A 23,342-nucleotide genomic window follows, 5' to 3' on the forward strand; every position below is an offset into this window, starting at 1 on the left:
AGTGCACATTGTCACTCACACAAACACATATGACACTAAAATAATGCAGTAAACGTTAACTAAACTACATCAAAACTACACAGAACACCCCAATGTACATAACGGATATAAAAAATTAAGAAGAAACATAACTGTTCCCATAAAAGTTTTTGAAATTTGATGGGTCATGCAGGGACTTCTTGGAATGCCTGATTTTTACTGTAATTTGAACAGTAGTTATCGTAAAATTTAGTTAATAGTTTATTGTAAAATGTACACGTATTTTCTTTTTAAACAAAAAAATAAAATCTAAAATATATATATTGTTTACAATATTTTACCATAAAATTACATATATTGTCTTGTTAAATATATTATAATTTTTACTGTATATGTTAAGGTAGCAAACCTTTAACCAATTAACTTTTTTTTACTGTCGCTTCTTTAAATTAATCATAGTTTAATTTTTATGTCATAAATGTCTTAATGTCTCATAATTATAACTTTTGATCTCAAAATTATGACTTACAAACTCACTGAAAACCACGACTAGTAAGATTTACTTTTTGCGAGTTTTTGCACACATTAAATCTTAATGGTACAAATCTTTATGACGAGGGCTGTCAGTCAATCATATTTTTAATGTATTGCATCGTATGTGATTTAATTAATCAAATTAATTGCATACATATATATATATATTAGCTGAGAAATCCCCTCAAATAACAATAATTCAATAATAATAAAATAATTATATATATTTATATTTATTATTTATAAATAATTAGTTTATGTGAGAGTTTTGCTCACTGCCCTCTGAATAAAACAGGTGGTACTTCAAGCTTAAATTGCTCTGATGGTAAGAATATTCCTTATTACAGTCTGGGGACATGATTAATTGCGGTAATGTTTTTAATGAATAAATTATATAATTAATCGCACTGAATGCATGCGTTAAATCGACAGCCCTATTCATGACATAATATTGATTAAAGTGAGTAAATTTAACTCATACATTTTAGTAAATACAGTAACTTTTACTTACAAATATGATATACTTAGTACTTAAATTTAGTAAAATGTAAATGAACATATTATTAGAACATAATATGTTTAAAATTTTCATTAAAAACACATGTTTAGTAATGTACTACATGACAAAAGAAAGCCTTCCACAGGGAAGCTTAATGCATGCTATTTATTCTATGATACAATATCACCTTGTTTCATTGGCTATAGAAACAAGGTATAGAGCTGCACACGCAGACCTTAAAACTTGGTGCACAAAACACCATGATGGTGACAATCAACAGATAATTGTTTTGATCATGAATGGGTAATTTTGAGTAGAAAATTAACTGTAGACAGCACAAAACAAGAAGTTACCAAATGTTACAACAAAATTAAAAATACAAATGGTGTAAATAAACAGTTAAACTATGCAATCCCATTCATTATTCAAGCCCAGTGCATGCTGAGAGCACCAAGCTTCGAAAATGTAAGTTAGATTTACTTATTTTTATTAACGTACTCAAATGTGCAAATAATATGACAAGGTTTTCTACTTTAGGATTGATACATGATGACACATTGTAAAGATAACAAACAATCATAAATAATATTTATTAAAAGCTAGAGCAATAGTTTTTACATGTTTGAATTAAGAATTTACTTAATATTTTCAAGTTCAGGCTTAAAGTAACTCAATGTAGAGAGTACTTAAATTACTTATTTCTTTTTCAATGTAATTTTGACTGTTTTATCTCATAATTAACTTTTATGTCATAAATGACTCAACATCTCAAAATTATGACATGGACCACATCCACACTAAACCGTTTAAGTTTGAAAACTCTGTTTTCTTTTTCCTGACATTTGTTTGCAGTTATGGAGTGCGTTTTCAGAAGTCTGTTATTTTGTTTGAGGAAAACACAATCCTAGTGTACTTTCATTTGTTGAAAAGAAGTTACATAAGAGTTATATAGTTAAACAGATATTGCCCCTTTAAAGGAATAGTTCATTCAAAAATGTAAATTCTGTCATAACTTTTGTTCTTATGCGGAACACAAAAGAAGATGCTTTAATGAATAACTCGTCCATTCTTTTTTCTCAATACAATGGCAGTGGAATCTGCCTCGCTTAAAAGGACCCAAATGCATCATAAAAGTAGTCCATTCGACTTGTGCATCCTATTCCAAGTGTTCTTAAGGCACACAATACTTTGTGGTGAGAAACTACCCAAAATTTAAGTAGTTTTTCAGTTAAAATGTCGACACGAGAGTAGATTGTTCACAATATGCCCTATTTTAAGAGCATTATTGCTAAGCGCAGCGCAATTGGCATGGGCATGGCCATGAAGTTTTGGTATATTTGTATAAGCATGCGCTAAGTCTAGGTGTAAGTGGGTTAGGCGAAATTATTAAGTCAAGTGCAATACAATTTTTAGGTTCTTCTCCGGTTATTGCAGCATCTGTATCCTATTATATAGTCCATTCCCTGTCAAGGACCAGCGATATAAACAAAGATAGCACATTCATAAGTAGTTGCGAGTGTAAATGGACTGTATGCAATGAATTAGAAAAATAGAAATATGGACTTGTGTTCTTTTGTGTATTAACTGTGTCCTTGTTGAATGTCTGGCATATTCCTATGACAGTAACATGCACCTTTTATACACATGGAAAATGTGATTCAGGATTTGGATGTAGACTTCGTTAAATTATAGAGAATGTAAGTATTATTAATCATTTTCTTCTACTGACACACAAATCATGGTTACTGTTAACAGTGATTGTATCGGCACGCACTTCACTTCTACCGGTTGATTTTGAAAAAATTAAATTAATTTATCAAAACCCGAAAAACGTAACAAAAAATATTTATAAATTCAAATTACACTTCAAACGAAACTAAAATATAATCAAAATAACGAAGGGGTCAGAAAAATCATACCAAATCCAAACATTTTACCCTCTCCAACTTCCACCAGCCCCTTTTTGCAGTGACTTAAAAATCACTCTACGACAACAGATGGAAAAATACCAATAACTATAGATGTAGCGCATGATCTTTGCGCGTTGCTCTGCGCATTGTGTGCTTACACAAATGGAGCCCAACATGTTCACGTGAGAACTTGCATTGTTTATAGCTCTAAATAACACAAGTTCTTGTGTTAATATAGTAAATAAACAGCTATTTGTTAGAAACTTGTTTGTATAGCTATTTTTTTAGAATAATTTTGATTGCAACTGTATGTGTATATATATATATATATACTGTATATACACCAATCAGCCACAACATTAAAACCACCTGCCTAAAACTGCGCCAACCCGCATCTCAGAATAGCATTCTGAGATTATATTCTTCTCACCACAGTTGTACAGAGTGGTTATCTGAGTTACTGTAGACTTTGTCAGTTTGAACCAGTCTGGCCATTCTCTGTTGACCTCTCTCATCAACAAGGCATTTCCGTCCACAGAACTGACACTCACTGGATGTTTTTTGTTTTTGGCACCATTCTGAGTAAATTCTTGAGACTGTTGTGTGTGAAAATCCCAGGAGATCAGCAGTTATAGAAATACTCAAACCAGCCCGTCTGCCACCAACAATCATCCATGTGATTATCTAATCAGCCAATCATGTGACAGCAGTGCAGTGCATAAAATCATGCAGATACGGGTCAGGAGCTTCAGTTAATGTTCACATCAACCATCAGAATGGGGATAAAATGTGATATCAGTGATTTGGACTGTGGCATGATTGTTGGTGCCAGATGGGCTGGTTTGAGTGTTTCTCTAACTGCTGATCTCCTGGGATTTTCACACACAACAGTCTCTAGAGTTTACTCAGAATGGTGCCAAAAACAAAAAAAATTCAGTGAGCGGCAGTTCTGTGGATAGAAATATTACACAATATTAGGCAGGTAGGTTTTAATGTTGTGGCTGATCGGTGTGTATAATTACCTATTTTATATATTTTTATAAATAGTTAATTTATAACTATTTTAAATTATCAGTAGCTTGGGTTCAGTTTCAAAGAAGCTTGCACTGCATGCAAAGAAATACAAAACCCAAAACTAAACACACTAATTACGTCAAGTAAAATGTAGGTAAATTTCCAGAGCTTGCTACTAACTGCTGTACCTTTTCTGCTCTCTTTTTCTTGCTGTGGGTGAGGGTAACACATTTTCTCTGCTTCAACTCTTTCTCTCTTCTCTCTGTATGTGAAGGAGGGGGTCACAGGAAAATCACCATTATTATCGAGGACCCTATTGCAGGTTTGCAGTGCTTTGGTGCTGCATCTTATCCAACCCTCCATCTCTGTCACCCTCGCATGGTTCACTTCTGCTGATTTAATTTTTTATATGACATGTTTCTCTCATGTCATTTTGTACATGTTTTTTTCTGCTTTTGATTTCAAGCTGTGAAACAATTATTATCCTGTGGCATTTAAAGTTGTTGTTTTTCTTTTATTATTTGTACATTGTGGAACATATATATATATATTTCCTCTCATTTCCTGTCGTCTTTGCATTTTTGACTATTCTGTTAAAGTCCACATGAAACATCTCACAATACGGAAGAAAAATGGATTATGCACAGCATTTCTGAGTGAAACGGGGAAAACATTTGGACGGGATTTGATTTTATCAATTGGATCATGACAAGTAGACATTACACATCAGAATGTAGTCAGTTGATTGGACGGGAGGGGTTGCAGAATAAGAGGGCTTGGTGAGGTCATTCAAAAAGAAAAGTCGTTTCAGAGGCAGAGCAATTTGTTACATTTTAATGAATGATTATGAAGACAAAATTGTTTTTTTTTGTAATAACGTGCACTGACGAATGGTTCACAGCAAGACCAGGAACATGCTATATTAAAGAAATGGGGTCAATTATGATTTCATGTTGACTTTAAATGGAAATAAAAGTAGCAATTTCTGTGCTGACGAACATTCCAGCACTATGTTGCGATGATAGTTTGTGTAGGTCCAGTTTGGTTTCTAATGCAGAGAGGAAGGACACAATGAATCTCTTTTGTTTATTTATTTTTTACATTCTAATTTGACATTTTCATCAGTGATAATCATCATGAAACAGATCCTGTAACTAAGAAGATGCATTTGGTAATATCATATATTTGTGAATAATTTGGATTGTGTGTTTTTCTTTTTCTTCAGAATCGGTTGCGGATACACCGTGTTTGAAGAACTGTGGTCCATTCTCACCACAGAGCAGTGACAGCAGCACCCACAGTTCACTTTATATGGAGTCTAGTGAGTGAATGCATATTTAATACTAACACAATGCAAATACATTTAAAACTGAAGTGTCATTTTTGCCCCACTAGTTGCAAAATAAAGTCTGCCAAGTTAGACCAACAACCTGAAGTACAAGTTTGTTGGATGCAATTTGAAAGCTCTATTAGAGGTGTTTTCACATTGGGGCCCAGGTGTCTGCAAAGGGGCGCTTGAGGGTCTGTGAAAAGGAAACAGTTTTAAAAGGAAAACAATTTTACTAAATGTATTTTTTGAAGTAAAGGTTGACTTCATTAAATTAGGGATGGACATTATCAAGTAAGTTTGTAGTTGAGTACTCTAAGCCACAAAAAACGAGTAATTGATTACTCGTAAATTAAAATGTAACTTAAAAATATCAGGCATGACACTTACGTGAAATGTATACTTTTTGTTTACAAACGTTACCAAGAGTGTTTCAAAATATGCTAACTTCAACAAATTTTGCGTTTCTTTTGGAAAGAATTTAATTGTCATTACACTTAATTACAATTCTTAATGCAGCAATGACTCAGTTGTAACTGCGAGATTTGTTGAGAGATTCGGAGGAAAAGTAAAGTACAATTCAGTGTTGCCTACGGAAGGGAAATGTACATAGGAAAATGAATTGGCGATATTCGAGTAGTATTTTAATAGTCCATTTAGTACTCCATTAGCTGATTACTTGTGCACATCCCTAAATTAAATGTATTACATTTTATCAAGATATTAAGTTAATATGTTTGACGTTAATTTTGAAAACAGTTTAGACGAAGTTGACATTATTACCATTTCATTCTTCTTTCTAAATACTGGTTGAAATTCATTATATTAATTGTGGTTTTGTTATTCTATAAAAGACACTTTGTCCATTTTATACAAGTAATTATTTAATAAATATTCCAGAATTTAATTTAATTAAAAAAAAATATTTTATTTTATTTGTCTTTATCCATAAAACATATATCTGCCACAAGGGGATCATTGGACGGTGTATTTGTCAGTAAAATTAGTATTTTCTTCCATGTGTACATCTAGATGGCTCCCAGTACAACAGCGTGCCAGACGGATTGTTCCGCAGACCGTCTGAGGGTCAGAGTCTGATCAGCTACCTCTCAGAGCAGGACTTTGGCAGCTGTGCTGATCTGGAAAAGGCAAGTCGAGATTCTGTCTTGACTGCCACTATTGTTCTTATCTTACATGACTCTTTATGACTCACTCTTTATGTTCTCTTTATGACTCATTAATATCTCATGGCTGCAGGAAAATGCCCACTTCAGCATCTCAGAGTCACTGATTGCAGCCATTGAGCTGATGAAGTGTAACATGCGTAGGCCGTTAGAGGAAGCAGAGGAAGATGGCGATAGCGACTCTGAAATCCAGCAGCTCAAACAGAAAATCCGTCTGCGCAGACAGCAGATACGGCGCAGCCGACTGCGGCCTTCTGGGACCTCTTGTGGTGAGACAATTCCGTGTCCGAAAGTGCCTACTTCTCTACTATATAGTATACCTGTGATGAGGAGGAGGGAGTGGCCGGGCCGTGAGGACGCATGCCCGGCGCTGAATTGCCGGAGGCACCAGTTCGAGAGAGACACGGCGGCCGTGTGTGTCTCTCTCTTGAACTGGCGCCTCTGGCTCGTCTTCATCCCCCTCCCGGCTGATTAGAACAATTCAGGCCCGGGCACGCCCTCCTCCTCGTCACAATCTCTAAAGCTTTGTGTCAAAGAAATATGTGCTAGAAATAACATAATTACTAAAACCTTTCTTTTCTACATTTTGCTAACAAATGAATAGAAAATAATAGTAGTTAGTCTGAACTCTTGAGGTTCCTGAAGGTTAAGCACCTCCTTTCTCTGACCATTTGTTGAATGACTTTTTTTAAGAGTCCAGGTTTCATTTTGTACCCCATTCATGGAACATACCATAACATTTTTTTACTGTTTCCGCAGGGGTCTCATCCATTGACAGTGGTGGCTCGCGGAGAAGCTCTCAAGATTCATTCCATGCCTCTGACTCCGGCTCAGATAGAGAAGTGGAAGATATTGAGCTCAGAGGTAGGACATCGTGAAGTCAGGGAATAGGAGGAAAATGCATGTTGATGTTCTTTGATTGTGACGCCTTCATTCATTCCATATAATCATTCTCATGATTGCCTTCATTACTCTTGTCATGTGATGAAAAAAGTGTTCGAAATCATATTACCAGTTTCTAACTGATTACACTCATTTTTAACTGCTGATTTATAACTTTGGATCACAACAGTTATTTTTATTTGTTTAAGAGGGAAAGAGCAGAAAAGTCAATGCAGGTGCAGTTATACAATATTATATTCTATTAGAAACAACATGAAACAGCATTCTCCAATGCATTCACCTTGTGGGCATTCAAATGCACACAATGCAATACAAATGTGACTCATTTCATTATATTTAGCTGGAAATAATGTGTAGACTGTGTACTATAGATAAGATATTTGAAAAATGTATTATATTTTTACAGCCAATTGATATATATATACACAGTATAGATAGATAGATAGATAGATATTTACTGATATTTATTTTTATTTATTTATTTATTTTTATTTTGTCAAACCACCATTGTTTCCAAGTAGATTAAAAATGTGTAGTGCAAGAACTAAAATCCAGTAAAACTGTTGTTAAAATTTTGGTTGTAAAACTTTTCACTTAATGAACAAGAGAACAAAAGATGTGTTCACATTTATTAATCTGTACCCAATATAACTCATAACTGTAATAGTAATAAATGTAAAGTCTGCATTTATTTTTTACTAAAATAATTTAAAAATGTAAAATACATTTTTCAACTTCCGTGAACATGAAATTACACGAACAAATCGTTGAATCAGTGTTTTGAACTATTTCAATGAAAATGACAGTTCGAAAGAACTGATATGATCAGACCTCTCAAATCTAACACTGTTTTCGATAATGAGGTTCGAACTAGAGACCATACTGTGGAAGTGTATTAATGACAAATGTTGTTGGAAAAAAAGCATGTAGCATTAGTTGCACTAATTGAATAATAAACATTGCATTAAAAATGCTTAAATTTTTGGGAATGCAATTTCATATGGTTGTATATTTAAGCTGTGAATATTTAAATAAAATAAAATAATTATTTTTTCTTTTCACACCCGATTGCACCACTGAGTGGTGAAGCCTAGTAGCAACAAGTGAAGATTGTGCATTGGTAGGGGTGGAAAAATGCATCGATGCATCGATTACGAAATTTAAGAATCGATTATCATTATAAATTAATACCCAATTTGTCCATCTCATATTACACGAACCTCATCGCAACAGACACAGAGTGGAGCACACAAGATTAAAGGGAAAGAAAGCACACTTAGAAATAAGAATGTTTATGCAGTCGAGTTCACACCGTGAACCTAAATACTGTAAGATAAAATGGATGGATGGATGGATATAAATAGATAGATAGTTCGGCTTTGTGTCATTATTCAAAACTGTTTGCATCCATTGACCAACGTAAATTCGTTATTGTTGCCTTCTTCCCCGTTAGCGAAATGTTAATATTGCTTTTGTATCTCCATAAAATGTGTAATTTTTCCATAAAACAGTTTAACCACAAATAGAACTTAATTGTGAATAATTGTGACTTGTGGGCAGACATTGGCTGTGAACGAAAACACTAACTCATTAATTCATTCTCTTTATAGTGAATGCTACAGAATAGGGAGCAATTTCAGACTGTTCTGAAGGGAACTAACCAGTTGATTACAGTCACCTGTGATTGGTCAATGACACGCGGCAGCCACGAAAAGATAAAACATTTGTATCTTTCCCAGTGTGTGCCGCAAACAATCCTGTAAACAGTCCTGCATGAAAATACGATTTAATTCTCACCGCCTGGCGCATCTTTCCCTATCCCAAAATGAATGAGGAACTCACGGTTACCACATATCCCATGTTACCGCCTTTACATGGTTTCACAAATCAGGCTCTATCTAATACAAGTGAATTTGCCTGAACCCAGACTGTGTGTTTACTGGAAATAGCCGTTAAAAATGAAGAACGCTTATTTTTCACCTTGCCGACCCATGGACCTAAAAAGGCTTCACAGGAAAATAAATTGCTGTGAAAAATTTCACAAATCAGACTGGTTAAGATGAGAGTGGTTTCAGTCTTCTAGGTGTTCAGCTTTTGGAGGCATTTGGATTGGAAAATGAATAACATTTAAATGACCGATTGTGGAGCGGAGGATGATGTCATCCGAATTCTCAAATCATGAAAAATAAAATGCAGCATTATTTACGTTTACCACAGCGCATAGCGGATTTATAGCCAATTGAAGTCTGAATTTCAAATCGAAAACTATCTTTACTGTGGTCTTTACATTCTACTAATAGACAGTTTTTCATTCTATGACCCTTCTGAGCTTGCTCGATTAAAATCTGGATCGTATTCGCCCACACACGACATTTCATCTGTAATTACTGGTTTCAGATTTCACGATGCATCGCAACGCATCACAATATTTAGGTAGAGAATCGTAATCGAATCAAATCATTGTCAGAGCGAATCGTCACACCCCTATGCGTCGGCTTTTCCAGCAATACTTAGGATGTACAGGGTTGACATTTTAGAGGCGGATTTGCAAAGTGAAATATAATGGCCCGAATATTACCTGTAGAATAAGAAATCTGAAGGAGAAAAAAAATAAAAAAAATAAAAATATAAATATATATATATAAAATATTAGAATTGAACTTTGGAGTTTATGAAATTTTGTGCAAACTGTTTTCATTTGAAATATTCACAGCTTAAATATACAACCATATGAAATCGCATCCCCAACAAATGCAAGCACTGTTAATGCAATGTGTTTGTTTTTCAATTAGTGCAATTCAGCATGCTCTTTTTTTTATTTTATTTTTTTTCCAAAGATATTTGTCATTTATATACTTTACATACCCTATAAAACTACATTCTTAATGTATCACCCAGTCATAACTGGAGTTTTTGATTGGATCGCTATAGGATAAAACATGTTTTGCTATGCATTATTATTGGTTAATGTTATTTTTCCCTGCCCACATGGCATTGGTTGAAACAACAGGAAAGAAATGTTTCAGCGATGGAGAAAGAAAGATTTATTTATTGTTTGAAGTAAATTTCTTTTGAATAATGTGCACTGTCAGACCAAGGACAAGAGACCAGTGTGACTACGGTCAGGGAAATTACTGTGTAATAATGGATTATGTGGTTATTGGTTGATTTGGACCTGACCTCACGTCTTTGTGTCTCAGATGACAGTGATGGCCAGTCCCTGCTGGCGGTGTCTCAGAACGGCCTGTCTCTGTCGCTAGCATCCCTTTTTTCAGGTACCAGAGACAGACGGGGGGACCAAAGGGAAGCCATGTCTCCAATCTTAGAGCTGCGCTGCCTGCATATATGCCTGATAGACCATTATAAATGAGCATGATGTGTTCTTAGGGGGTTGTGGGTCGGGATGGGATGAGGCTGCTTGATTTGAGCAGATATTTTAGAGTTTTAGAGCAGCGGGCGATTGGCTTTTACTGCTTTTCCCTTGGCTTTGCTTGTTCATCCACACCCTTCACATCACATGTAGTACATCATTTTACTTGGGGCTGTGTCCATTTATAAGCCTTTTTATACCTTTCTGTGTTTTATTTTGGTTGTTGCCTACTAATCCCACAATCTTTAGCACTGCTTCATGCATAATTAGAGGTGTGACTCAAAAGCATTTAAAATGGCTATGATCCTCTTTAATTACCTTATTATCTTGTATATGTGAATTAATAAGTGTACAGTTTTCAAATCTTGCCTTTATTCTTTGCTCATGCCATTGATCACCTCTCCATCTTCACTGTTGTTTTGTGTAATGTTAAGACAAAGGGCATTTGTCTGCTCTGGTAAACAAACAAGTTCATTAGCCGATTAAAGCCAGTTTAGCTTTTTTGCTTTTGAGTCAGGCCTTATTTTAAACATCAGCGCACATTAACAATGAGCACTACATATACAACAGGTTTGTGTGCCACTCAAAATATATTTGTGAGTCCCTTTTGAATTTTAGTTCAATATTTAGTTCCTAAATTTAAACTGAGGTAGCAAACAGGACTCTGAATTGTAATTTGAATTTTTGAAAGAAATTCATATTGTATAAGTGCAGTTTTTAATAATACATTGCATATTTCAGCATTTCATTTCCCAGACAGCTTTAATTTGCCCCAAAGTCTTCAAAATATAATCAAATCTTGATGTCAGCATTTATTTTTATAAATGTAACAAAATATTAACAGTATTGGAGTTGGAGAAATATCTGTAATAATTTCGTAAAAATTTAGGGAATAAATCAGCATAATTAGTCATAAATGAATGAATAGTGATTCATTAATTGATGATTAATGATTGTTTATGCTGTGTAGCAAAACTTACTAATGGACTAATTAAATTCATGTGTTGAATTTCTTTGAATTACAATTCAGTAAATTCCTCTAACTGTAATTCCATTTCAAATTCCAATTTTAACATCCTGTGGGTGTGGCAAATTCAATGCAAATGCACACTTATGAATTAAAAAAGAAGGCAGTTCTTATATTTTTAATTGAACTAAACCTTTATGTACACTATATACTACATATGTGTGCTCTAAACTATACACACAATATACTAGTAAATGCACAGACTTAAATAACTATCAAACATTCATTCTTGGTACCTTCATGTCCACTATACTAGTGGTCGATACGGATGGTTTAAATAATGTCAATTGTTACATTTAGTTCTGAAGTAATACATTTGAATGATACCAGAAACATGCGCAAAACTGGTTGAAATAACTCAAAATTCAACCCAAAATTACTGGGTCTGTATGAAATATAAAATGTGAATTATCCCTTAAAAGATTTTGGAACTGGCATAATGCAAAGCTAACAATTAAACAGTGAAGTGGGGACATTTTTCGGCTAATGACAATAATCTTAAAATGGCACATGGTCTGAACCGGCCTGGTCGATATATTGGTCTGTCACTAGTATATAGCAATCCTTATAGGTGTTAATGGTCCATTAGCTAACTGTTTCCTCCCATTTCAAACAGATGCAGATATCAAACGCAGTGTAACATCTAACAGTAGATCCTTCCTCAGCTCAGAGTCCATGTAAGTATTGTTCAAATGGATGTAATGGGACAATACAGCATTTTTATTGTCCTTTTGTTTGGATACCATTGTCAGATCTTTTTATGCTCATAGAGTTAGGGATTTGATCTTCAGCACATAACTCATCCCGCATGTTTGTGCTATGGAAATGGATGAAAGTATAAAATACTTAAAATTGTGTTGCTTGTTGTGGAGAGGTGTGCTATTACTTTGTATATTCGCCTGATCATATAACTGCCAAAAAAATACAAAATAAATAATAGATTTGCATTGAAGGAGGAACCTGAGGCATATCTAGTACCAGAATAGAATATAGAATAGAAAATGGCTCTTTTGGCACCTGGGGCAGTAGGCAATAACAACACCTTAGTAACCACTCAGAACACCTTAGAAACCGCATTGCAACACCCTGGCAACCACCCACAACACCCAGGCATTGTGTCTTTGAGTTTTGCACAGGCAAGTGCCACTTATACTTTCTTTTTATTTAAAAACATTTGGGGGGGGGATTTTTCCCCTTTTTCTCCCAATTTGGAATGCCCAATTCCCAGTGTGCTTTTAAGTCCTCATGGTCACGTAGTGATTTGCCTCAGTCCGGGTGGCGGAGGACGAATCCCATTTGCCTCCGTGTCTGAGACCATCATCCCGTGCATCTTATAATGTAGCTTGTTGAGCGTGTTGCCATGGAGACATAGCACATGTGGAGGCTTCACGCCATCCACCGCGGCAACCATGCGCCCCACTGAGAACGAACCACATTATAGCGACCACGATGAGGTTACCTCACGTGACTCTACCCACCCTAGCAACCGGGCCAATTTGGTTGCTTTGGAGACCCGGCTGGAGTCACTCAGCACGCCCTGGGAATCGAACTAGCGAGCTAGTGAACTCCAGGGGTGGTAGCCAGCGTATTTTACCACTGAGCTACCCAGGCCCCCCACTCATATTTTCTTTAAAAAATGTTGTTCCTAATGTTCTAGAAACCTGAATTTTGTTCTCCTGTTGAACATCATTTTCCTTCTAAAACTGTCCAAAACTGTGATTTATCATGTTTAAGAATGAATAGTGGTGAATCACAGTATTATTTCTATGAATAGCTCTCCATCCATGCTACAGTCCAACTCGGCAGAATCTGTGGCCATGGGTCTCCTCAGACAGTTTGAGGGCATGCAGCTGCCCGCCGCCTCAGAACTGGACTGGCTGGTTCCAGAACATGATGCTCCTCAAAAGGTAACAATCCTGTATTTGCATCCTTAAGCCTGAAACATACTCCATGCAAGTACACAGATGCAAACGCTTCAAGCTACGCAAGCTTGATTTCATACTTCATTGCATTCCTAAATGTGGCGGAGTGCAACACAAGCGTTGGATTCTCAGCACTGCCTCAAGTGCCGTTATAGCTGACATTAGCATAAACTGTCTTGCTGAGCAAATGAGATCTTATAAACATCTTGTAAACATCTGGTTTAATGGCACAGGTTTTTGAAGATACCGTCACAGTAATGCAAGGACGCACATTAACCTACTTCTGTTCGGTCATTTTTGAACAAAATCACTTTTTCAAATTTTTCCTTTATCTGAGCAGTACAAGACTTGCCGACTCTTTCTCCACATGCCATCTGAACACATAAACAAATTGGACTTGATTTGATAAGTCTAAGTGGTCGTAAAAAAAGTGACCATAGGAAACGAATGCAAAAATACTAAATAAACAGTGCAGTTTTTTTATTTACTTGTCAAATACAATATATAAATCAGACACAATGTTGAACAAATACACAGAAATGATGGGGTGTGACTGAAAACATGTAAAACATACAAAACACACACACACAAACACATACACAGTTGTACACAAATGAACTGATGACATTATAACACAGAGGAATTTAATTTTTTTATTTTTTATAATATCTATAAATCAGCCACAATGCAGAACACACACAAACATAAATATGGGGGAAGACCATAACACACCCACAGTGCAGCACACATACACATACACACACACAGAAATAAATAAGACTTACACAGCCAGAATGCAGAACACAACACACACACACACAGAAATAAATGGGTGAGACTAACAAAGCCATAAGGCGGAACGCAGAACACAACACACACACACATGCACAAACACGCTGTACAAAGAACAAAGTCTGAGTCTTTCACAGTCCATTGCTGTTCATTTCTATTTATTATTGTTCATTTTCTTGACATAATTAATTTACATGGAGTTATTAGATTTTGATGTTTGAAATAAATAATTGGTAACAAAATGATCAGTCTACATCTTGTAACACCAGGTTAGGTTTGACTGTAATGATAATGTGACATTATTGCAAAAAATGACACTTAATAACAGTAAAAAAAAAAAAAAAAAGATGAACTCTGACAAATAATAGTTTGATAATGTCTTAATGTACATCAAAATGCATAACTTTAGAATTACTATTCTAATTTAGAATTACTGCACAATAGTTGGCTGCACAGAACAATGCAGCCATCTACTGGCTATTATTGTCATAACATGATTTTTTCTTTTTTCACCAGATAGCTGCAATCTGCCCCCAATACATGACACATTCTCATATTATCTTCATGTTTCAGCTTATACAGTTGTAGGTGTTTACTATAGTGAATTTACATACATTTACTTATTTGCATTTGCACAATTGAGAAATATATATGTAAAAAAAAAAAAATTATAAATAAAAAGTGCATAATTTTACTGTTTTTACTTAAGGAGGAAGATATGTTTTATCATTTCTTTAAAAAAAAAAAAAAAGTTACACCTGTACTGTTTCTGGTCAGAAACGACCGTGAACAGTAAAGTAAGCTGCTCATCTTTGTCAGAATTGGAGGGTTGAGTATGTACAACGGGACAGCGCACTTGCAATGCCATGTATGCACATCTGCGTTTGCATACTTGCTTAGAGTATTTTTCTGGCTCAGTCATCAACTGCTGTGGGCTTTTTATACTGAACAAAAATATAAACGCAACATGCAACAATTTCAAAGATTTTACTGAGTTACAGTTCATTTAAGGAAATCAGTCAATTGAAATAAATTCATTAGGCCCTATTCTAATCTAATCAATGGAAAATGTCTGGGATCTTTTATTTCAGCTCATGAAACATGGGACAAACACTTTACATGTTGCGTTTATATTTTTGTTCAGTGTAAATACTGATGCCGATAATCTCAATATATTGGCAAATATTTTCGGTCTATCATTAATCATTAAAGTTTGATTCTGATTGAAAATCTCTACATTTATGCATGCAATTTTACCATTGTTTTTTGTTATTTATCTTAAAGCTTCTACCAATACCAGATTCTCTTCCTATATCACCTGATGATGGCGAACATGCAGACATTTACAAACTACGCATCCGAGTTCGGGGAAATTTGGAGTGGGCTCCTCCAAGACCCCAGATCATCTTCAATATTCACCCTCCTCCAAAGTGAGACCTTCACTGTTTGTGTGTTTCATTTGCAGACTTGTTCCTTTATTCACATGATTCTATAACTTGTCTTTGCACTCGTCTAAACAGGAGGAAAGTTGTGGTGGCTAAGCAGAACTACCGCTGTGCTGGATGCGGCATTCGTATTGATCCAGGTACAAAACACATAGAGATTCAACATGTAAGGGATAATGTAGTCATCCTGTCGTTATTGAAAAATAAACCCTGACAGGCTGATCCTGTCATGAAAGGAGGATCTGACTGTGCATTATTACATTTCTTACACAGCTGCTTAAACAAATTAACACATCCATTCACATATATTGAAATATTAGATTGAGTTTAAATAACTGTATTATCTTGAATTAGCTTAAGAGCCAGTTTTGAGTCGACTCAACCAGAGGTCCCTGGCTCAAATTTGTATTTATTTATTTTTTAAATGGTGAACGATGAACATAAATGATAATTTATGTAATAATATAGGTATTGCACTAACTGAACCACCACATATGTCACTTATTCTAAATAATAATGTATTTTTGGGCAATATTTGTACTTCAGGCCTTTGTTTTGTTGGAAAAAAAAAAAGTTTCATACCTTGTGACCTACATTTGATTTTGAACCATTGAAAATAGGTAAAATTTAACAACTTATGGATGGATCCACATTGAGAGACCCATATCTCTGGGATTTAACACTATAGGGCATTAAGAGACAATGAAGATACAAAATGTAAAGTTTGTTCTGAAGCAGAATCTAAAAGGATATTAAGATATCTTTAATAATTCTAGAGTTATAGGCTCTACAACTTTGGAAAAACAACACAAAAAAGTGTTTTTCTCCCATTTTTGTACTCGCACTATTGACATATTATTCATTAAGGGGCGCTGAAGTCAACTTATTTTAGTAATAGACCTACGTATCTCTGTGTAAAAATAAAACAATGACCCAGCCACCTTTTTAAGATCATTTTTTTGACCAGTAGTTTTGCTCCCTCCAAAGTGAAATAGTCTGTCATAGTCTGTTACAATGTAGAAAGCAGTGGGCCTAGCAATGAATGCGCCTAAAGCTGAGCATTGCAGCAATATTACAGCATTAATCTATATATTATTAATAATCTGCAATCAAAGTTATTTTTTTCTATAGTCTACAGGAAATTAGTTGCCTTGGCCAATGATCAAATATACGATTAAAAATATTTCACTGCTCAGTGCTGCGATTGACCAGTCAAAATTTTAGTATTCCAGATAGTGGTGTAATAAATATGCTTAATAAAAATACCATTCAGATTACTTGAAACTTTGGGCTTTGGTTACTTACTAATCATTTCTCTTTGTAATAGACTACATAAAGAGGCTGCGGTACTGTGAGTATCTAGGCCGGTACTTCTGCCAGTGTTGTCATGAGAATTCACAGGCCGTTGTGCCAGGAAAGATCCTCAGGAAGTGGGACTTCAGTAAAAGCTATGTCAGCAACTTTGCCCGAGACTTGCTGGCCAAGATCGCAGGAGATCCTCTCTTCAACCCAAACGACATCAACAGCAGCCTTTACAAGAAGGTCAAAGCTCTGGATACAGTGCGAGTATGTTACACTTTTGAATTTGTCTCTCATCAGCGTATACCTCCTTTTTTCTCCTTCAACTAAATTAAAGGCTTGGTCACATTTACCTTTGCACGGTAAAATTCCACAGTCATCTCACTGGAAATCTGCACGATCAGAAATTTTACCTGATGGAGTTCCTGTGCTGAAGATATTTCCCTATGCAAAGTTTGCGAGGGGCTTCAAGTTTGGTGAACTTTGAAATTACGAATTTGCACAGCTGACCAGTAGTTGAAGCTGCTTGGTTTGGTAGTGCTCGAAGTATGGGCAGTGCTTTGTACATAGCTACTTTAAATATTCACAGTGGATGAAGAAATTCTTTTTTGCGGTGAGTTTCTTTATAACCCAGATTATAGAATGCAGCATTAAAGACGCAGCTTGGCATGGAGTTTTTGCAGGTTTCATGCTCGCTTATCATCCTCCGTGCCTTCTTCACCCCGCAAAATTTTGTCGTGCAAAGTTAAATGTGACCGTGACTAAACATTTTAATTCCGCTTTAAAAATGGACACATATATCGCAAGATCGTCAGTAAAGATGGTTTTATAGAGTTATACATGAGTTTTTTTTATTTTTAAAACTTTTTTTTTTAAACAGCACCTATTATGGTTTTTAAACGTGCCTAATTTTGTTTTAAAGGTCTCATACAATAGACTTACATGCATCCAAGGTCAAAAAACACTTTAATTTGCTCATAATTTAAATTTCAGCATTACCTTTTTCTCACAGTGTCTCAAACGACTCGTTCTATGATCCATTCTAAAGGATTCATTCTAAACTCCTCCTTTCAGAGAGTCTACTCTGCTCTGATTGGTCAGATGTCCCAGTCTGTTGTGATTGGTCTACCGCTTAGTGTAGTGTTTGAGGGCGGGTCAAAGCTGTTCACGAGCAGCCAGTGAAGACCAGAGGCGGGTTTTTTGTTACCAAATTACTACAGGAAGTCAGTAACGACTCTGTTCAGGTGTTCAGAATCAGTTCTTTCTTTTGGGTGTCAATAACTCCATTTGTCGTGCACTTTTGATTTTTGAACCTTTGCAGACTTTTTTACATTCACAAACAGCTATATAACACTCTACATGAAAAGTAATATTTGAACCATAGTACCATAATAGGTGCTCTTTAAATGTTGAAGAAAATAGTGATAGACCGATATATCGTCAAGGCTGATTAATTGTCCAAAATCTGGCCATTTTGCGAGTTCACTTGGCCAATTAACAGAAGTGATATCTTTCCCTTGTGTCAGTTCCGCAATCTAGCAGTAGATTTGTCAATAGTCAACACTTTCTGTTTTCAAGGTTTTTTCGTTTCAAGTTCATGCAAATTCGAGTAACGATTGTGTAAAATAAGTGTTTATTTCACTTTAAAAATGTTGTGTACATCTGATTTGTTTTTGTTAAATTGTATTATGTTTATCGGCAGTTATATCGGCCATCCTGCTGTCTAAATTGATATCTGCATCAGCCATTAAAAACCCATATCGGTCAACCACTAGTGAAAAAGGAACCTTTGTTTGCTGTAACAATCCATTTAAGTGTTATACAGCAGAGGTCTTCAGCTCTGTTCCTGGGGACCCACAGCACTGCATATTTTGGATGTCAACCTTAATTAATACACCTAATTCAAATCATCAGCTCATTAGCTGAGGCTCCATGACCTAAACTGGGTTTGTCTGCTAAGGGAGACTTACGTGCATTGTTGTGGGTCCCCAGGAACAGAGTTGAAGACCTCTGGTATACAGTAAATAGGGAGAGTGTTGTAACAAATTTTGTTTCGACAAATATAACTTGGTTTCTTGATTTTTTTTATTTTTTATTTTTTGCCCTGTGTGTCTCAAACTGCAATATTCCCATGTATATCTGCTACATATTTAGTGTAGATATCTACTACATATCCCTCAATTTTGTAATTTAGTGTCAGGTACAAAAAGTGCATGAATTTATTACATTAATTTATTGTGGTAATCAATTTGTTTATTGTTTAAAACAATTGTTCCATCTCCAAACCCATATCTTACACTAAACATGTAACAAACCTTTATTTCAAAACTGCAAATGAAATTGTAAACGATTATAGAACATAAAACATATATCGAGTAATAAAAGAAAAACATAAATGTAGAATGCTTAAAACATAGGCAAACAACCTGCTGATTCAAATGATAGCAGTTGTGTCACTTAACATTCATAAATACAATAGCAAATCAAATAATAAACCAAGCATGAAATTGAACTTTCTTACCTAAAATTGTTTTTTGGGCTGTAAATCCTTTATACTTTTACATACTTAAAATGTTTTCTGCAAACTGATGGTTTTACAACACTCCCTGGTCCTCCCTGGTCTTATATATATTAATTGATTATAAAGATATTTTATTTGTATTTTTCATTTCACATCTCATTGAGAACGAACTGACACTTTCTATTGCAGGCATTGAGGGAACAGCTAAACCACATGAAGAACCTCTTAAAAACGTGCCGTTTGGCTAAAGAGTAAGATTTATTTTTATTTATAGCTTTATACTTTATGATGCTCGCAGTCATTGCATTAAAATCCTCTTTCTCTTGACAGGGTTTTAGATCAGTTTGACACACTTCCTGGACATCTGACTGAAGATCTGCACCTCTTCTCTCTCAATGACCTCACTGCTGTACGCAGTGGCAGTCTGGTACCAAAACTGCGAGATCTGTTCCGTCTCGGCTCCAGTCACATCTCCGACTGTGTGGTGAGAATTACATCCAATCATATCCAACGCTCCATTTCCCAATGCGTTTAAAATGGGGAATTGATATTTAATCAGTTTGACACTTTTGCTGTATTCATCTTTTGTTAGTTCAACTTTTGCTGTGTTTTTTATTCTCCTACAGCTCTGCCAGGCCAAGGGCTTCATATGTGAGTTCTGTGGGAATGACAAAGACATTTTCTTCCCCTACGAGCTGAACAAATGCCTACGGTGTGAAGGTGAGACTGAGATTCTGTCAGAGTTGTTTTTAAAATGAAGCGCTTGTGTGTTTTTTCTGTTGAAATGGTTGTAACACAAAGCGGTGTTTGTTGTTTTGCAGATTGTCATGCGTGCTATCATAAGACTTGCTTTAAGAGTGGGAGGGAGTGTCCTCGTTGTCTGAGACTGGCCAAGAGGAGGGAGCGGATGGCTCGCAAGAACATGGAAGAGCAGGAGGACAGAAAAGAGGAGGAGGCAAGTGGCGCATAGAAATAACCCCATAAATGTCCAACAGAATAGTGAATGTATGACTGATTCCCGTCCCAAATAAGCTGCTCTAAAAGCCCTACTGTGCAGCATAATGACTTAACAAAAGCAAATAAGCATTTTAAACTGCAAATAATAAGCTTTTGCTTTTTAAGGATTGCCACGTTCAAATATGAAATTGTGTTTATTTGATGATTTGCCATATTTTTTGTTGCTTCAGTTCAGTCTCCACCCATAAAAAGCCACTTTGTTTTAATCAGCAGGGTGGCAAGTCTTGTGTCGAGTAAACTTTAATGTGTTTATCAAATCAGTCATGTTTTTTCTATGTATCCGCCTCTTGTTGTTTGTATTTATTAGTATTAACATTACTGTCATGTGCCTATTTAATGACTGTTTGCTTGTGACAACGAGACTTTGAGAACGGCAGCTGAACTCAACAGCTGGTCTTGCACAAACAAAGTTTGTTTCTCGAGAGGTTTCTCGAAGTGCCAGGCCCAAATTATTATTTTGAAAAGCTACAAGACAATTTGCCTCATTTATGAAAAACGAGCAGAATGAATTTGTGTAAGTCGTTTGTAAAACAATTCTTGTGTAATTGAATGCAACAATAAAACAAAAGCAAAACAAATGTAGTTAAATTATTCGTAAGACCATTTAATTTAATTCTGCTTGTTAATAAAACCGTTCTCCCATTAACTTATGAACGATTTAGACAAAGATTCACTCTGCTCGTTTATAAATCAGCTCTTGGGTAAATTTTGATTTTACAAATCATTTACACAGAAATTCTTTGTGCATGCAAAACCATTCTTACGTAAATTGTTTTGTTTTTATGAACAGTTTATGCAGAAATTCATTCTGCTTGTTTGTAAAACCATTCTTATGTAAATTGTTTTGGTTTTATGAACAGTTTACGCAGAAATTCATTCTGCTTGTTTGTAAAACCATTGTTGCGTAAATTGTCATATTGAATCTGACAATTATCTTCGTTTGTGAAAAGGAAGCAAAACAAATTTAGGTAGATTATTCGTAACACCATTGCATTACACACAAATTTGTTCCTGCTCCTTCATAAAACCATTTCGATTGTTTTGGTTTTATAAATTATTTATACAGGAATTTGTTCTGCTCATTAATAAAACCATTCTTGCGCTAATTTGTTTTTTACAAATGACTTGGACAAAGATTTGTTCTGCTCATTTATAAAACAGTTCTTGTGTAAATAGTCCCTTGAATGACTTTTTGAAGGATTTAAACAGAAATTTGTGCTCGTATTTCACGAAGGAGGTAAGAATGTAAGAATGCGTTAACGAACAATTTCCACAGAAATATATTTCCTGTTCTAGTAAACAATTTTGCATTAACTGTTTTTACGAACTATTTACATAAAAATGTTTTCTGCTTGTTCGTAAAACCATTACTGCGTATATTGTAGTTTTGAATTGAATTTAACAATTTGCGTAAGAATAGTTTTATGAAAGCTTTATTTAGAAGTGTGTGCTTGTGTTTCACTAATGAGGTACAATTTATTTAAGAATGCTTTAACATTTATACTGAAATTCATTCAGCTTGCTCGTAAAACCATTCTTACGTAAATGTTTTGGTTTTATGAAGTTTACATAGAAATTCGTTCTGCTTGATTGTAAAATCATTATTGCATAAATTGTCGCTTTGAATTGAATACATTTACGTACCGTAAAAATAGTTTTATGAAGGATTTACACTGAAATTTGTTCTCGTTAATGCTTTAACGAACAATTTATACAGAAATTTGTGTAAATAATGCTTTAACGAACCATTTATGCAGAAATTTGCTTGTGTTTCACAAATAAGGCCCAATTTGAGGTCTTATAATATTTTGCACCTACAAAAAAAGGCACTTTGTTTGTATATTTTCCTGATCTTTTGTTATACAAACTGTCTTTTATTTAATTTGCACTAGTTTCATGATGTTTGTGTGGTCGAGAATTGTATCAATGTCTGATTGAACTGGAAACATTCCAGCATCTCACATTGAGTCCAAAATCTCAAATGATCTTTGAACAGCGGCCTTAATGCGCATATCTGACCAATGAAGGTACGTGTGTTAAAAGACAATTGTACCAAAGTGTTATTTGCTTAAAAGAGTTTATTAAGTTATAATGTTATAATGCACTACATCATAATGAACAAGTTAGTTTTAGCTTTTAATGGATATGTATCACATTGCAGGAGAAAGATTGAACATAAAACCCCATTTGTCCGTTGCTGTGAGTATATTTGAAGCAATAACAACCATGTACTTTTCTGTCACAGTCATTAATAACTTGAATGCACTGACCTTAAGTATGTGAGATTGAATGAATGGAAACACTTGCTTTGATGTGGCTGCTTATGAGAGATAATATTACGTTTATAACTCGTTTTTCCTTTAATCCTGCTGATGATCTGTCTACTTGAGTGTATTGTTGCTAAATTACTGAATTGCCTTTTTTATTCAGGGGCTTTTGATGAGATAAAGTGCACTATTTGAAAAATGTACATAACATAATTTCTTATTGTTATAAATATGTACCTGACAATTAAAGATGTTTAAATTGTTTTCCTGTTTTGAAATCTTTATTGTTGTCATTCATTAGATTACCATAAACTTTTATGGTAGTGTGGAAT

At 35.0% G+C, this 23,342-nt stretch overlaps 1 protein-coding gene across 2 annotated transcripts in view; it reads left to right on the forward strand.

The window, feature by feature from the left end:
* The window catches only part of LOC127438681 (run domain Beclin-1-interacting and cysteine-rich domain-containing protein-like), a 36,726-nt gene extending 13,453 nt beyond the window's left edge, over positions 1-23,273 (forward strand). The window contains exons 8-21 of one of the 2 annotated variants that reach the window (XM_051694430.1): positions 5,162-5,257; positions 6,296-6,411; positions 6,521-6,716; positions 7,207-7,311; positions 10,551-10,625; positions 12,364-12,424; positions 13,522-13,654; positions 15,746-15,891; positions 15,982-16,046; positions 17,234-17,472; positions 19,916-19,977; positions 20,057-20,210; positions 20,353-20,446; positions 20,548-23,273. In XM_051694430.1, the coding sequence (XP_051550390.1) occupies positions 5,162-5,257; positions 6,296-6,411; positions 6,521-6,716; positions 7,207-7,311; positions 10,551-10,625; positions 12,364-12,424; positions 13,522-13,654; positions 15,746-15,891; positions 15,982-16,046; positions 17,234-17,472; positions 19,916-19,977; positions 20,057-20,210; positions 20,353-20,446; positions 20,548-20,696 (1,691 nt within the window). In that variant the 3' untranslated portion in view covers positions 20,697-23,273. The remainder of the gene's footprint in view (positions 1-5,161; positions 5,258-6,295; positions 6,412-6,520; positions 6,717-7,206; positions 7,312-10,550; positions 10,626-12,363; positions 12,425-13,521; positions 13,655-15,745; positions 15,892-15,981; positions 16,047-17,233; positions 17,473-19,915; positions 19,978-20,056; positions 20,211-20,352; positions 20,447-20,547) is intronic. The other variant, XM_051694431.1, reaches the window with a different exon arrangement.
* Positions 23,274-23,342: the final 69 nt, after the last annotated feature.

The sequence above is a fragment of the Myxocyprinus asiaticus genome, chromosome 50 (genome assembly GCF_019703515.2).
Source record: "Myxocyprinus asiaticus isolate MX2 ecotype Aquarium Trade chromosome 50, UBuf_Myxa_2, whole genome shotgun sequence".
NCBI classification, from domain to species: Eukaryota; Metazoa; Chordata; class Actinopteri; order Cypriniformes; family Catostomidae; genus Myxocyprinus; species Myxocyprinus asiaticus.